Source organism: Musa acuminata, chromosome BXJ1-8 (assembly GCF_036884655.1).
Source record: "Musa acuminata AAA Group cultivar baxijiao chromosome BXJ1-8, Cavendish_Baxijiao_AAA, whole genome shotgun sequence".
NCBI lineage: Eukaryota > Viridiplantae > Streptophyta > Magnoliopsida > Zingiberales > Musaceae > Musa > Musa acuminata.
Genome location: NC_088334.1, coordinates 4,763,272 through 4,778,529, shown reverse-complemented (window position 1 = coordinate 4,778,529; position 15,258 = coordinate 4,763,272). Strand labels below are relative to the sequence as shown.

Here is a 15,258-nt window from a genome sequence, read left to right as displayed (position 1 = left end):
AGATGCAATCCAGCAGAGGCCCACAGGTAAAAACATGCTCTCGGCCACCCCAGAAAAATATATAGAAAAAAGAAGATGATGTAAAGCAACTGTACTCGTTTAAATGAGCCACAATAAACATATTAATGTTTTTAATAACAAAAAACAGTCACAAATATATTCGGAAATTACAGGAGCCAAAAAGAGCCATTTTTGTTTAAATGGTTTGCTCACTAGCTATATATATACTTGTTGGTCCCGTCCAAGGATGCTTTGTGGTGGATGTCAACCACACTAGTCATGGACTCGGATGTAGCCCCCTCTTAGCCTCCCCTCCACTGAAATCAGTTAAATCCTCTGCTAATGAAACAGGGTATGCGACTCTCGCCATTTTACAGTTTTGCCTGCAAGTCGCACAAAGCAGACATACTCATTTAACCGTAAGGATGATGCCTGTGTCGCTCGTGTCGATCTTTGTCACGGGATGAGTGTGAGCTGTGGTAATCACTGCGGTCTTCAGAGAGAAAAAAAAGTTTCCTGGTTTCAGTGGACAGCTCTAAATTTCAGTATACAAAATGATAGTAGAAAATGTTACCAACATACCTCGTGACGAATGATGTCTTGATTTTTCTGAGTGTCCTGCAAGAAAAACTCAGCATCAAATGGATGCAGGATGTAGTTAAAAATGTGTCTTCAGGTTTTCTTGTGAAGAAGAAAACCAATATGTACATGGATACAGATTGAGTTTAATGTTTCGTACCTGAACCCTTGTCCTTGGCACGATGTCTTCGGTCCTTTTCTCTTTCACGCTCAACATCCTTCTCTCGGTCTCTATCCCTGTCAGAATCTCTACCCCTACCATCATAATCGGAGTCTCTGCCCCTGCTGTCACGATCTCTGGTCTTTGTCCTCTCCCTTTCTCTATCATAGTTCCTTTCCGTATTGGCATCAGCCTTATGATCTACCTTAGGCTTCACGGTGGTCTCTTCTTTATGGTCCCCTTCAGCAGCCACATTCCTAGTGTCATCATCAGTTTTCTTTGACACCTTCAATTTGTCTAGAGCTGCTTTCACAATTGCTTCTTTGGACAAACTAGCATCGGAATTTGGAGCTCCAAGCTTGAGCGTGCTGGTCCCGTTGGTGTCACCGTCAGCCGAGCTTTCCTAATCAAAACAGCATGACCATAGGTTATAACTCATGTTAAACTACCAAGTTATGACTTGAGTTCCAAGAGTGGGGCTTGACTTACAACCTTCTGAACTTGAGCTTGCTGATCTGAGTTCTTATTTCTTGAAGTGAAAGAATCATTGTCTTTATACACAGGAACATATTGTGCCTTCGGAAGGCTGTAGAGATGTGCAAGGACTCTACAAACTTCATCAATCCCAGCCTTATCTGCGTCAAAAACTAACCACCAGGGTGGATTTTCAGGTAGGGGGACCTGGAACCTGCGGGCTGCAGCATATACAACACCACACGCTACCACTTCGCTCTTGAACCGAACACAGAGAGTTGTCCGCAAGCTTATAAATTAACAAAGAAAATGTCATAAGGATAGCTTTTAAAAGTGCAAAATTGTCCAGACTTAATAAAAATAAGCACAAAAAAAGAGTAGAACTTTGCTTGTTACACAATAAAATATAGAAGCAAACATACTCCAATCAAATGGAAAGTTGATGAGAAGTATAAGCCATAAACAGGAAACAAAAGTATTGAACTGAAAAAATACAAAGTGCCCAATAATCAGAGTACACAAGTATTTGATATAACAGTGAATAAAAATCCACTTCAAGTAACTACTACAGAATCAAGGAAATGAGGCAAGGGAAACATGCAAAAGATAGAAAAGTTCCTAGCATTAAGTAACATAATAGGATAAAAGAAACTTTCAAGTCACTCCAGCATAACTGCAAAAACATTTTAAAAACTGCTACAAAAAAACCATTCACAGAGAACTTAAAGTGACAACATATGAGAAAAGTCAGAATCCTTGAGATGAAAATATTAAAGAAACTGGAGCTATAGATGAAAAGGGAACCTAGAATCAAAAAAACCTTTCACCACTTAAGGACACTATCCATTATGGACTTCACATATGCACATGCTCAGGCTCTCTCAAGATATTTACTTTTGAAACTTACTGAAGACTAATCTGATTGTGATTCTGAAGTTCTCGTACATGTCCTCAGAGCTAAGACTCTATTCCCCAAAGAACTAGGAACCTAATTCTAATCCATAGAAAGCAACAAGTTTTCATGTTTGTGTACTGGTAGGATGATCCAGATGCCGATCAACTCATAAACAAAGACTATCCTAATATACAGAGGCCGTAAATTGACGAAATATATCCTTTTGCCTGAAAACAGTATAAACATAACCTCAAACCACTAGCAAAAACAAAAAATAGCCATGCAAATTCAACATAGAACCACCATGTGGGTCCAGCCCTCATTTACTATATTGGTGAATCAAGTCAATTTAAAGGCAATTCTTGGCAACCTTGCCATTCAAGTCCATCCCAAAAGAAACTTTACAGTAACACTATGCTGCAATATTTCGTTCGGAACAACAATAATCAATTAACTCCAAATAAAATTGAGCCAGTTCAGGGGCGAAACTGAAGCCAAAACTGTAAGCAAGGTTAAAACTTCCAAAAAAAATCTTATACTTCAATATCCAAATTTTGTTCAAGCCAAGTTCCTCTAGTGGATTCACAAATTTAACACTGCTATTTCAAGTTGTCAGTTCCCCTAATATATTAAATATAGCAGCATAAAATGGCAAAGTTTATGAGTCAGCAAATACATTCAAGAAAAGTTCATCAAATTATGACAACCTCATTCAGCATGACTTAACCCTAATTAACATGCATTGAAGTTTCAAATGACTCTGCTGTTTAGATGCATCAAAACTGGGTTTCTAACTGGTGGCTGACACCTCAACTCTGAGTGTATAAGTTGTTCATGCCATAGCAATATACGTGTGAAGGTTCTACAACAAATGAGTTTATGAATCAGAAAATATATAAAACTGAAGAATAAATAACACAAATAAATCAAGAAGTATCAATTGATCATCTAAATATTAAGAATCTCTGGAACTTGCAATTTATATAAAGTAACAAAACAACAGGTAGCACCAACTATGAAACATCTAAAGCAACAACAGTGCTCTTTAAACCACGACTAAGACGGTAAAGTACCTGTCATTGGCCAGATTCCAAGCTTCTTGTCTCAGCTCCGGAGGAGCCTCAAGTGTCGCAAGGTAGTTAGATATAAACTTATGAGGATGCTCAACATGGCAAATAAAGCCCATTTCTTTCAGCAAATGCCGCTCTGTTCTTACCAAATCATTCTTCAGCTCTGTGTACTTCTGACATGAAAGTAAGACAGAAAGAATAGTGTATATGAGAAAAAAACACATCAATCAGCGCAGCGATGTACCAACGCTGCTGTAACTGGTGTTAAGAATAATGTCAAAGCGATAAAATGATAAAACTGAAACAAATCAAATCCATCCCACCGAATAAGCATCAAGATTTAAATAATTTGTAAGGAAACTTTTTTAGGAACTTAAAATCCAAATCCTGAAAGCAAATAAGAAACATTTTGAGAAGGTAAATTCACCTTGGATAAGACATCCAGAAGCTCAACCGGCAAGCTTTCCCTCCTACATTCCATCCTGTGAAAGACAATGATTACATGTTTTGCTTTCTTGGGGCATTCCTCCAACTTCGAAGCTAACCACACACAGCTTGCAGCAACTCTCTACAAATTAAGATGAATCCAGTTTATAGTGAGAAATATGCAATAAAAGGGTTAACAGAGAGAGAGAGAGAGAGAGAGAGAGAGAGAGAGAGAGAGAAGTAAATTTCGAAATGAAGCTTGAGGTTTATACCTTCACGCTAAAGCGGGCGAAGGACTTCTTGCAGTAGAACCGATGGAAAAGCACCTGCCCAGTGGCCATTACCGCTTGCGGTCTTAATAGCTAAGGAACTCACAATAGAAATAAACTTGAAGGAAGATGTTAAGTCATAAAACTGATGATTGCTGTCACATACACAAATCTTTTATAACTATAAACAATGGCATATCCCATGACAACGGGGAAGAGGATACAGTTTAAGAAGAATGCCGCTCTCCTGTATGAGGTCGCATCCATAGATCCGCAGCGTGGTCTCTGTCTCCTCATCGATCCCATCTTTTCTCGACGGCGAATTCTTCAGCTGCTCATCGGTGAGGTAGAAGGTGTCGATCGCAGTATATATCATCCTTACCCCAATCCAATAGCACGATTTGGCGAATCTACAACACAAATCGTCAACAAGCAGGACCAACACCTGCATTATTATTCAGGGCGAAGTTTCGAGATCAAGTTCGAAAACCCTAGAAAAGCTTTCAAGAACCCAAAACCAATAAGCTAATCCATCATACGCATCGAATTGACGATAACTACAAATCACCACAGCATCAACCATTTAGAAAGGCCAAACCCTCCGCATCGATCGGGTGAAACCCCACCTCGAATCGCGAAAAACCGATAAAGAAACAAAAGGGGGAAAACTGGGCGGGCGCAGACACGCACACGAACCCAAGAGAGGGAGACGTACTTGGAGGGCGGAGAGGAAACGCCGCCGTCGACCGTCGAGCTCTCCTCACGGCACGGCGGAGACTGTCGGGTCGTCGATCGGGGGAACTTTAGCCACTGACGAAGAGTTGGGGATTCGAAATCACCTCCGGTCTTTTAATTTGGTTTCGCCGAATCCGGTTCGGGTTCGGTTAAAGCATCATGGAGTGGACCGGGTCGGATTGTGCCAAAATGGGATCCGAATTCGCCCGCTTCGATTATTGAGTCTATTTTTTAATAAAAAAATTTTTCATCAAAGAATAATTTGATTGTCATAATTTGATGTTAATTAGGATTATTAAGTCGTGCTGAATGTGTTTATGATCGTTTCACAACTCGAATCCGAGCCCTATCGTTTCACAACTCGAATCTGAGACGTATCGCCTCTTCGAGTCAGCTTTCAACACCGGCATTAGAGGAGGAGGAGGAGGAGGAGGAGGTTATGCTCAGGAACAGCAGCGGATCACCATTTCCCACAGGCTAATGTTTCTGATAGTTCAAGTGGTTCATCTCGCGATCTTGATCACTCGTAAAACACAAGACTGTTGCAGAATTGAGAGGCAGAGTTGCAGAAATGTGTTTTCTTCTTCCTTTTGCTTTGACAAAGAATCTCAATGATGAAAGAACAAAGAGAACGAATAAGACAGGGGGTCATGGTGAGTAGAGAGAGAGAGACGTCGGGAACTCAGGAGTCATGGGTAGCCATGGGCAAGGCAGGCCTCCCAGAACAGCCTAGCGCTCTCCGCGTCCGACGCCGCCGCAGCCGGCTCGTTCGCTCCTCGTCGGTCGTCCACCTTCCCCACCTCGTACTCGGGCGCGCGCTCCACCAGCCAGCATCTCCACGACACGCACCTTTCTTCCACCTCGCCTTTACCTACGGCAGCACCGCCTTCATCGTCACCGTCGCCGCAGCAGGACTCCGCGTCGTCGCTGTCGTACGCCATGGTTTCTGAAGGCGCCATCGCGATCGCATCGGCGTCGGAGTCTCCACTTCCCTCCGAGATTCCTTCAGAGGATTCATCCTCCTCCGGAATCCAATCCATGCACCCGCAAAGGATAGAGAAGGAAGGAAACAGGCAGAGGTAAGCTACATACAAATATACATATCTATAAGGATTGGAGTATCGTAAAACATTCTATAAAACGTGATGTTATATGTTGATGATTCAATGAATCCTTTTTTCCTCCCTCACCTAAATCTTTCGTGAGAGGTGTGTTGAAGACGCGAAGTGGAGGTAGGAAGGGGAGAAGGTGGTCGGGGGGGCGGCGTGGGAAACGTGCGGGCAGAAAGAACTCGACCCGTCGGCAACGACGTGACAACTAGAAAGAGGGAGAGAGTCACCGGTTGCCGGTCACGATCAGCCAAGTCTCGCTCGCAAAAAGAAGCATACTTCTAGAAGTCCACCAATACTGTGATTAATTCCTAGGTTTACATTTCGTGGGTCAAAGGTTAGCTTAGCTGTGCAACACAAACATTATCCGAGTTTGTGACCTGATCAATAGCCATCGCTTATAATTGATCAAGACATCTTGACTACACCAACCACCGAGATTTTATATATATATATATATATATATATATATGGCAAAATTCTCATGGACAACCTGGTCAACTGTGATGGCTTGCAGTCGCACCGACTGTAACTTTCTCTTTGCATCTTTTCCATAGATCAAATATAGTCGAAGACTGGCAACATCGTTGACCATTAAAGACTTCACATGAATCGGCACACAGCACACAGCACACAGTGAGAGGACTCTGATTAAACTGAGGGATAGGCATAACAATTGCTTGATCAGATGAAAGAAAGAAAAGAAATGGGGGTGTTTAACTTCAGCTCATCTGAGGAACGTAGTTCTGCAATCAAATTTGAGGAACAAGAGCTTTGTTTCATGACTCAAATATAAGGATATAAGCATTGAAAGATTTAAGACTCCAAAGCAGACTCAAACTCGAAAAAATCAACAGCAGCCATGGTTGAGCTTATTCACCAACATTGGTTTCTGTTTGTTTCATTTGAGAAGTTGTCAGGTTAGAAGATTATTTGCGTAGAAATCTGCGAGTTGCTGTGAAACTCTCAGTTGGTCTTCTGTGTTGGTAAAACCAAGAATGATAGATCTGTAGCATAAACTCGATGAAATGCAACTTAAAACCTGCTCTCAAGCAAGTATAAGCGGATGTACCGGCTTTGCTCTTTGGTTAAGTACACGACTTAGCTTCACTGTTGACTTCAAGACTGTTCTTGTGCTTTCTTCTGGATTAAGTGCACAAGGAGACAACACTCATGGCTCTAGAAGAAGCATCTCAAGGGCATGACGGATCCATACTAGGTGTTTCTCCTCCCTCCAAATCTAAGGTTTAGATTGTCATACATGCGCCCAACCAACACAAGCCTTGGATCATCTGCTGGTATCTCCCTTTCCTGAAAAAATCAATGAAGACATGCTCATAATTGCAAGTTGCAAAACCGAATCTGTTAACACTGTGATAGGACCAAGATAGATTCAAGGCTGCACAAGTTAAGAAAAAAGGCATCGGTCTTTTACTCGAGAATGACCGATGTATGGCCAGGTAGATAACGCTTCAAGGTCTATGAATCTAGTCGTTAGCTAATCCCAAATAGTTTGGAATGTAGATATTAAATCTTACTGCTTCTGACATAAGTCTCTGAACCTTCCTAATTAATGCTGCTAAATCTTAGTGCTTCATGTATAGTCTGCAAAATTTCCTAACTAATACAGCACATATATCGGTAATGAGATGGTCTGTTACCTTTAAACCTTCATAATAGGCCTTCACTGCAGGAAGAGATGGACTGATCCTGCGGCTTTGCAAAAGATCCCATACATAATTGGCAGTAGTGTATCCACCCGTCTGTACAATTATGAGTTTGTATTAGTATATTCTCCAACACCACCAAGCCTACAAGCCTACCGTCTTTTTCAGGTAAAGACCCAAGACCGGATAATATGGATGGCAAACTCGCAGTGCAGCATTGCCAACAAAAAAACATGGAACACAAACTTGTTAGGTTGAATTATCTTAACAACATGATCATGACTCCAATATGAGGTATCACAAGAGCAAAAGCAATAGATGCAGACCATTTTAGTGGCTAAACATATTGCTAATTACCTTTTCTCCTGCTGCTGCAAGAAGAAGGTCACTTCCCATCTTCGGGTTCAAGAAGAATCCTCTTGCATACATTTTCTCCTATAAGATGATGAGATTAACTTTTTATATTAGAAAAATTACCTTATCAAATAAAATGGTTCAGAAGTGTTAAATCAACATCCAATATTTGAAGAATCAAATACCAGATTCTCTTGAGCAATTTGCATTCCTCTAGGAGTATATCCAACCATTGCTCCTTCAATCAAGGTCTGTACATTACACATAAAAAAAAAACAAAAAGTAAAAGCTCAAGCAGAAATTTTATTAGTGACCACAAAGACTTGATTGTGTTGCGAGAAATGATCTAAATGCCACGATATGGCAGAATAGTGGACGTAAAAAGTGAAAATTGTTTCTTCATTCTTTCACTTCCTTTGCCCTTTTTCTTAGATGGGTGAAATGGAAGTAACTGCAATTGTCAAATTGCTCCAAACAATTAGCAGGTATAAACTTAGTTTTGACTTTTGACAAAGTATGACTTAGTTTTATGCTTTGATATCCATATATTACGTTCGGTAAGGTTTGAACTTCAAGGGTAATAACATTCACAGGACCAGTATCAACATACAACCACATTTATCTTGCAAGGTTTGTAACACTCGAAGAAGTCAGCCAAAGATGGAAAACCGGGTCAGGTAGAAGTAAAAGAAGTTTGGAAAGGTATTCAACCTGCAATTCTGACAATTCAGGACACGGAAAATCTTATAGAACAATTAATGGAGAATCTGGGGATTGCAAACCTAAAACCCGCTTACTCTCGTATTTCTTCTGTCATCTCCTCCTTATTTTATCATGCATCCAAAACCTCACACTTCTTCCACTAGAACAAGAAATATCACATGGATATAGTAGTGAGTCCATACCTCACGTATCTGAGTATGATAATGTAAACTTACCACATACAACTCAGCAGTTGGGGGTCTTGAGCTTGTATACTCTTCAAAGATCTTAACACCAGAGTCAATATCCTCACAATTGAAGTAACACCTATCCCCAAGGCCATTTACAAACATAAAAAATACCAGTCAGTACTCAGCTGCCAAGACTTAACCAAGAAATGCTTCAAAGCTACAAACACAATCCTTGTAAGCAAGGCATTCTCGCTAGGAGAAAATTTTCAAATGTCTAATACATATCTACTTGTGTCGGCGGAAGAGAAAATAATAAGCAAGCTAACCAAGATACTTTACACCAGTTAGACCAATCAAAACATATAGGATGAGGGTCAAGGTGTCACTTAAGTGACAACTAAAGAAAGACATCAAATTATAATGACCCTTATGTTATAGCATAAAAAAAAAAGAAATAAAGAAAGGCAAACAGGAAATGTAATCCATACATGGCACTGTATATTGTCATCTCGGACCATGTGATTGAACCCTCCATATGTGCAATATCATGCAAGCCTTGCAGGGTAGTGACAAAAATGCATCCTCATATGTGGCTGTATGAACTGCTTTCTAGAACAATCATATAATGGTACACTTCTTTTGATGCATATATTGCTACAAGAAAAGATGGATGTATACCCAAGTCAAATAGGTCATGAGTATGCATTGTCGTAAAAGGTCTTCGAAGCTTCAACTGACTTGTAGATCAATCCACACAAGACTTAACTTTAACAAACCTCCTATGCATTTAAGTTATATAAGATTTACATCTAAATAAGGAAAAATAATCTTGATGAGCAAAGTGTTCATAATATAACTTGTATTTCCCTTCAATTGCTCATCTCGATAGGATAGAATAATTTTCCACAATGTCATACTCCTTTCCAATTTATCTAACTTTGCAAAGAAGCATGGATCGCTCATATTTTGATTGAGACCCATAATTGCTAATGCTCCAGTTATTATGGCTTTTAGCATGTTTGTGATTTCTTGTTGCTTTAATATAATCTCACTACTTCTCACATAACTTCAAAGAACAGATCAATAATTTTCATCTTGCTCCGAGGAACATGTATGCGTACCAATGAAAGATCAGAAGAACCACTAGCTGTGATATTTACATGTACGTCCTCAACCTTCTATGTACTTGATCTTCACATAAAAGATAAAATACGCCCTTAGTTGTAAAGAAGCTGAACTAGTTTATAACATGCTTTAGCCACAATGTTGTATATAGTTTATTTAATCAACAGTGTTCTTCGCAGTTGATGAGGATGGACAATCTACTTTCTTCCAACATTATCATAGCATATAGTTTTGTCTCAGAAAGTAATCTTCTATATGGCCTCTCATCTATAGTAGGTTACAAAAAGAAACAAGAGCAGTGATATCACGGCTCCAGCAAAAGAAAAGGAAAAGCATCCATGAAATATGATTTAATTAAAAACTTATGATAATTTTGTCATTAGGGAAAAAAACTATTAAAATGGTCGCAAGAAACTCCCTCCTTTCCACAAAATACAAACATCATTCTAAAATGTGCAATAACTAGTACTGGATCACAAGAAAATGGGGAGTAAATATTCAACATTTCTGTCAGAACCTAAATCAGGAGTCGATTGTAATAACCATCATGATCAAGTCATGCAAGGTTAACCTGTCGGTCACAGCAATATTCCTATAGCAAAACAAAACAAAAATATCCTCCAACCAAACCTTTCAGTCAGATACCCTCAAATTAAGTATCTATCAGCCTAAGTATATGTGAAAGAGAATAGTTCACAATATGTAATAACATGTTTGAACAACAGATAGCCTATCACCTTTGCACCACAAAGATCAGCAGCTAACCACATTTAACTCCTTAGCCATGGGTTGCATGTCATGGTTAACCCAAGTTACAAGTGCCCGCACTGGACAAGTTCTGGAATCAAGAAACACATCTATGAATCCTGTTCACGGGAATGCTAGCATCATATGCTAAGGGCATTGGTCTTCCAAAACATATTTAAACCCACTTTTTCATAGAAACACAAGCTATTAAACTGACAATCACCTGTTTTGCAAACATAGGGGAGAAGAATTTACTCTAAAAATAGTATATTCTAGAAACACAGAAGCAGTAAGCAAAAGACAAAATTCAAACCATTCACAAGCTTACTCCATAAAATCAACAACCTAAAAACAAATAGCATGGCATCAGATGGTACTTAGACACTTCAAAATGTCTTCAACACCAAAAGATGTAATAGGTTGGTGGCCATATATCTTGCAATACATCCTCAGAACTGTTCGATAAATGACTAAATAAATCTAAAACAATTTGTTGTGATTAAAAGGAATCTAACTGATTTATGATGACATTGGAACGTTATCAGGAACAATATGTCTTAAAAAAGAATTCTGGTAAACTAATAGTCAAATAAACCATATATATATATATATACATGTGTATATATATATATATATATATATATATATATACATGTGTATATATATATATATATATATATATATATACATGTGTATATATATATATATATATATATATATATATACATGTGTATATATATATATATACATGTGTATATATATATATATACATGTGTATATATATATATATACATATGATTTAAGCACCAGATGTGGGCCATGCATGACCCTACAGTAGAAAGTGACCCTTGGCACCAAGATTGATGAAGAAAGTTAGATAAAGGTTGTGTATGTTTACCCTTCCAAGATCATATATTGGTAGGACTGCAGTGATTTAAAAAGCGCTAGGCGTCAAAAGGCGCCAAGATCCAAAAACGCCCAAGGCGCCCCAGGCACTCGCCCGAGCGAAACGAGGCGCTAAAATATTAAAATATATAATATAATTAATAAATATAATTATTTAACAATATTAAAATCAAAATAATATATTATTAATCTAATAAATACAAATACATTACTATTATTAGTATACTGTTAACAGTATACTTACGAAAGAGGAGAAGGAAGAGAAGTGTAAGGGAAGACCGAGGGTGCAGCGACAGCGATAAAGGTGAGCAGCAACAGCGAGAGCGGTGACAGTGGCAACGGCAACGACAGCGGCAGCGAGAGCGGCGAGCGGCAACAGCGGGAGCGGTGAGCAGCGGCAACGGGAACGGGAGCGGCGAGCGGCAATGGCGACAACGGCAGCGGTAGCGTGAACGGCGAGCAAGGTTAGGGTTGGGCAGCGGCAGCTGATATCAGTTCTTTAGTTGGTTCGATTGAACCAACTAAAGCACCGGAGACTGAACCAGACCTAAAATGCTGGTTCGATCGCCTAATTTAACCCAGGCGCTCGCCCAAAGCGCTCGGCGCCTGGGCTTGGGCGAGCGCCCAGGCGGCGCCTCTTTGAAGCGCGCCGCCTGGAAGTGAAGCGAGGCGCTCGGGCCTCGCCTCGCCTCGCCCGAGCGCCTAGGCGAGCACCCGAGCGCCTATTGAAATCACTAGGTAGGAGCCTTGTACACTGGGCCAAACTTTAGCACATGACCCTACAATCCATATTGGTGACTCTGGCTACAACTAATTAGGAGGTCAGGTACCAGTTTTGTTGTAATTAAAGGATAAATTTAGACTAAAAATTCTTTATCTTTTCTTGGAAAGTACTTTTTGTCTGCCGCACCCAAAATCCCATTCCAACCTAACCTTACAGATTAAAAAAATATCTTGCATAACATAGTACAATTTTCAAAAGCCTTCATAACTAACTGAAAACTGATAAATAGTCACTCTAGATTATCCCATAAAAAGGATGTAACAATACAATTTTTATACTACCACAAGTTGGTTGAACATTATTTGCTAGAACCTGAGTGTTACATATTATTATCAAGATTTAACATTTTTCTATAATGATAACAGTTTGATACTTTCATATTTCATCAAGTTTCAGTATAACAAGACAAAATTTAATTTGAAAAAGAACAATAAGACAAACTAATAGTAGTGCCAAAACAATCATCCACAATGCATCAAATCAAAGATCAGCATCACTATGACAGGATTATTACAATTATTTGATCCCAAGGATACAATATGTAAGCAGGAAGTCCATTATAAATTTTTTACTTACCTCATTGCTTGCATCACGATGAAAACATCATAGGAATAACCATCTCTTTTGATCGTATCAAGAAGTGTTTCCACTGTCTACCGGGAAAATAAAAAACAAACGATATTTAAGAACTAATATTGCAGCAAATTCCAATACAAAAACTTCATATAGATTTAAATTGTACCTCTTTGCTCTTCAAATCTGCACAAGCATTCAAGGCTACATGATAGACTGTTAACTGTCTGTTTATAAATCCTCTTCTGTGCACAAATTCTGCAGTAGGAATGTTGTACAACTCTTCCTCTGACACATTCATCATAACATTCTCTCCACTGTCTGTTGAGGCTTCGATGGAAGACCACCCCTTTGATTGCTTGACAAGCTCAATAATCTTTTCACAAAAAAGGCAGAATAATACATTAATGTCCAATGTAACATATGTGAAAGGAAAAGATAAAACCTGCATCACATACTTTTGCAGTGGTCTCTTCAGTAGTAGGTAGCTTGTTTTTAAATGCAGTTATAAGTCCAGCATAGCAAAACTTGTTTAACCCAAGACCGGCAGCAGTCATGTCACGGACAATGGCATAGCTGTAATGTAACTCAATAGTTTGCAAGCAGTCATCGTAGAGTAATTATAAATCCAAATAAAAAGGACAGAAATTTAAGAATTAATTAGAGATAAATTTTACATCAAGATTTGCTTGTCTAAGGGTTGGCCAGTGAAGAAACATACATAAGGTCACATTTCATTTGTCCATAATATCCAACCAACAGCATTAGCTATTGTAAGCAATGTGCAGCATGAGACATGCATGCACTAGACTTCCATTCACACCTGGACTAAATCTGTTTGTCCGGCAGTCTTATGTTTCAAACTTGTTAGTCTCAGTGATGTATGTATTTTCTAGATCCATGACCACTTACTAACCAAATACAAATATCACGGTGAACCAGCTACTAGTATATTCAGATGTATTGTGTGTTTAAAATGTCTCTACAAGACAGCGATGAATGTATTTTCTAGATCCATGACCACTTACTAACCAAATACAAATATCACGGTGAACCAGCTACTAGTATATTCAGATGTATTGTGTGTTTAAAATGTCTCTACAAGACAGTGATGAATGTATTTTCTAGATCCATGACCACTTACTAACCAAATACAAATATCACGGTGAACCAGCTACTAGTATATTCAGATGTATTGTGTGTTTAAAATGTCTCTACAAGGCAGAATCATTCCACTGGCTTCCAGTCCAGTTTATGAAGCAACCTGTAGACAGCTAGTAGGTTAATATATATCATGAATAGACATACACTTGGTCGGTCCGGCCTGTTGCTGCAAGAGCGTTGAGGAGACAAATGTAGGTTTCACCTTTCAGCTTTACACTGTGCCTCTTCATTTCTTCCAAAAGCTTTTCCAAGAACAAAATAGAATCATCAAATGTGAACAATGTTTTGGAGGGTAATAAGTTACAAGTAGCAAACACAAAATCTTCATTACCTGTTAAGCCTTCCTGACATAAATCAGGAAACTTAGTAAGACAAGAAATTCATGGAAGCTGACAACAAAAGAAAAACTCACCTTGATCGCCGTATCAGAGCTCTTGCATTTCCCACAAGTTGATATCAAGAAGTTGTACAGATTAACCTGTTGAAATTTTAATAAAATTTCAACTCCATTACCTCCAAAGCTTAACAAACCCCTAAACCTAAGATCTCGAGGAGTTACAGTCATCACAACTCATTGAACAGACAACAATAACTAACAAATAAGAAGAGGAAGTCTTAAAAGGAACTGACATCAGGGGGTAAGCCCATGGCTTTCATTTCATCCCGAAAGAAGAAGGCATCCTGGAGCCGACTCCCCTTCATGGTGCCGACGATAAGGGCGTGGAAGGTGTCCCGCACCGGCTGGACTCCATCCAGCATCATATCATCATACACATCCCTCAACAAGTATCCTCTAAAACATACGTTACAAATACCATGAGAATTAGTAAAAGCACAGCATCGAGTGACACAGGAAATGAGGGAAACAAGCGAGCTTGCCTTCGCTGGGCGATGAGGGATCCGATGACAGTGTTGTACTCGGAGACATTGCTGGCGTAGTTCCTCTTCGCGTACTCCGCCGTGTCCCCCGAGAGAGGCCGGGATTTGGTGAGCAGAGCCAGGAAGCGGCCACGCCGAGCTACTTGAATCAAGCAATGGGACATCGGGGAGGACGGATTCAGCTTTTGATGTGGGATTCAAGCAAAAACCATCACAAAAACGAAGCAAATTCGCATCTGAATCGATTAGGGGATCGATTTACCGCTACTGGGGAAGCTCTTCAGAATGTTCATGGCGAATCGGTCAGGGGAAAGAGAATGAGACCTCCGTTCCTCCCCCGATCGCAGTTTCCTTCGATCTCGTTTAACTATGCAGGCCGGTTTGATTAAGACAGACAAAAATGGTCGAGTTAGGGTTTTGCCGAATGGGGATTTACGAGGAAAGAAAGT

The 15,258-nt window shown here is 39.5% G+C and overlaps 2 protein-coding genes and 1 long non-coding RNA gene across 7 annotated transcripts; all 3 read right to left on the bottom strand.

Annotated features, from left to right (window-relative positions):
- Nucleotides 1–104: 104 nt before the first annotated feature.
- LOC135587170 (cyclin-L1-1-like) lies at nucleotides 105–4,739 on the bottom strand. 4 transcript variants are annotated; one of them, XM_065078242.1, is made up of 9 exons: nucleotides 4,589–4,739; nucleotides 4,098–4,283; nucleotides 3,877–3,958; nucleotides 3,606–3,746; nucleotides 3,182–3,351; nucleotides 1,229–1,502; nucleotides 740–1,142; nucleotides 583–618; nucleotides 105–493 (listed from the first exon to the last, which is right to left on the bottom strand). In XM_065078242.1, exons 2-9 carry the CDS (start codon nucleotides 4,247–4,249, stop codon nucleotides 414–416), a joined length of 1,338 nt encoding a protein of 445 aa, XP_064934314.1. In that variant the 5' UTR covers nucleotides 4,250–4,283; nucleotides 4,589–4,739; the 3' UTR covers nucleotides 105–413. The 4 variants fall into 4 exon arrangements, with proteins under 4 accessions (XP_064934314.1, XP_064934316.1, XP_064934317.1 ...); XM_065078244.1 differs by having other exon boundaries at nucleotides 1,232–1,502; XM_065078245.1 differs by having other exon boundaries at nucleotides 3,182–3,348.
- Nucleotides 4,740–5,135: 396 nt separating this feature from the next.
- Nucleotides 5,136–6,043, bottom strand: LOC135588925 (uncharacterized). The gene is made up of 2 exons (XR_010476533.1): nucleotides 5,799–6,043; nucleotides 5,136–5,692 (listed from the first exon to the last, which is right to left on the bottom strand). It is a non-coding gene; the product is annotated as an uncharacterized LOC135588925 (long non-coding RNA).
- A 682-nt stretch (nucleotides 6,044–6,725) lies between these two features.
- Nucleotides 6,726–15,224, bottom strand: LOC135587169 (pentatricopeptide repeat-containing protein At4g35850, mitochondrial-like). Of its 2 annotated transcripts, none has more exons than XM_065078240.1 (13): nucleotides 15,072–15,224; nucleotides 14,810–14,951; nucleotides 14,561–14,723; nucleotides 14,343–14,408; nucleotides 14,075–14,172; nucleotides 13,225–13,342; nucleotides 12,936–13,142; nucleotides 12,770–12,846; nucleotides 8,677–8,767; nucleotides 7,924–7,989; nucleotides 7,742–7,819; nucleotides 7,379–7,480; nucleotides 6,726–7,028 (listed from the first exon to the last, which is right to left on the bottom strand). In XM_065078240.1, exons 1-13 carry the CDS (start codon nucleotides 15,100–15,102, stop codon nucleotides 6,933–6,935), a joined length of 1,335 nt encoding a protein of 444 aa, XP_064934312.1. In that variant the 5' UTR covers nucleotides 15,103–15,224; the 3' UTR covers nucleotides 6,726–6,932. The 2 variants fall into 2 exon arrangements, with proteins under 2 accessions (XP_064934312.1, XP_064934313.1); XM_065078241.1 differs by having other exon boundaries at nucleotides 14,810–14,948.
- Nucleotides 15,225–15,258: the final 34 nt, after the last annotated feature.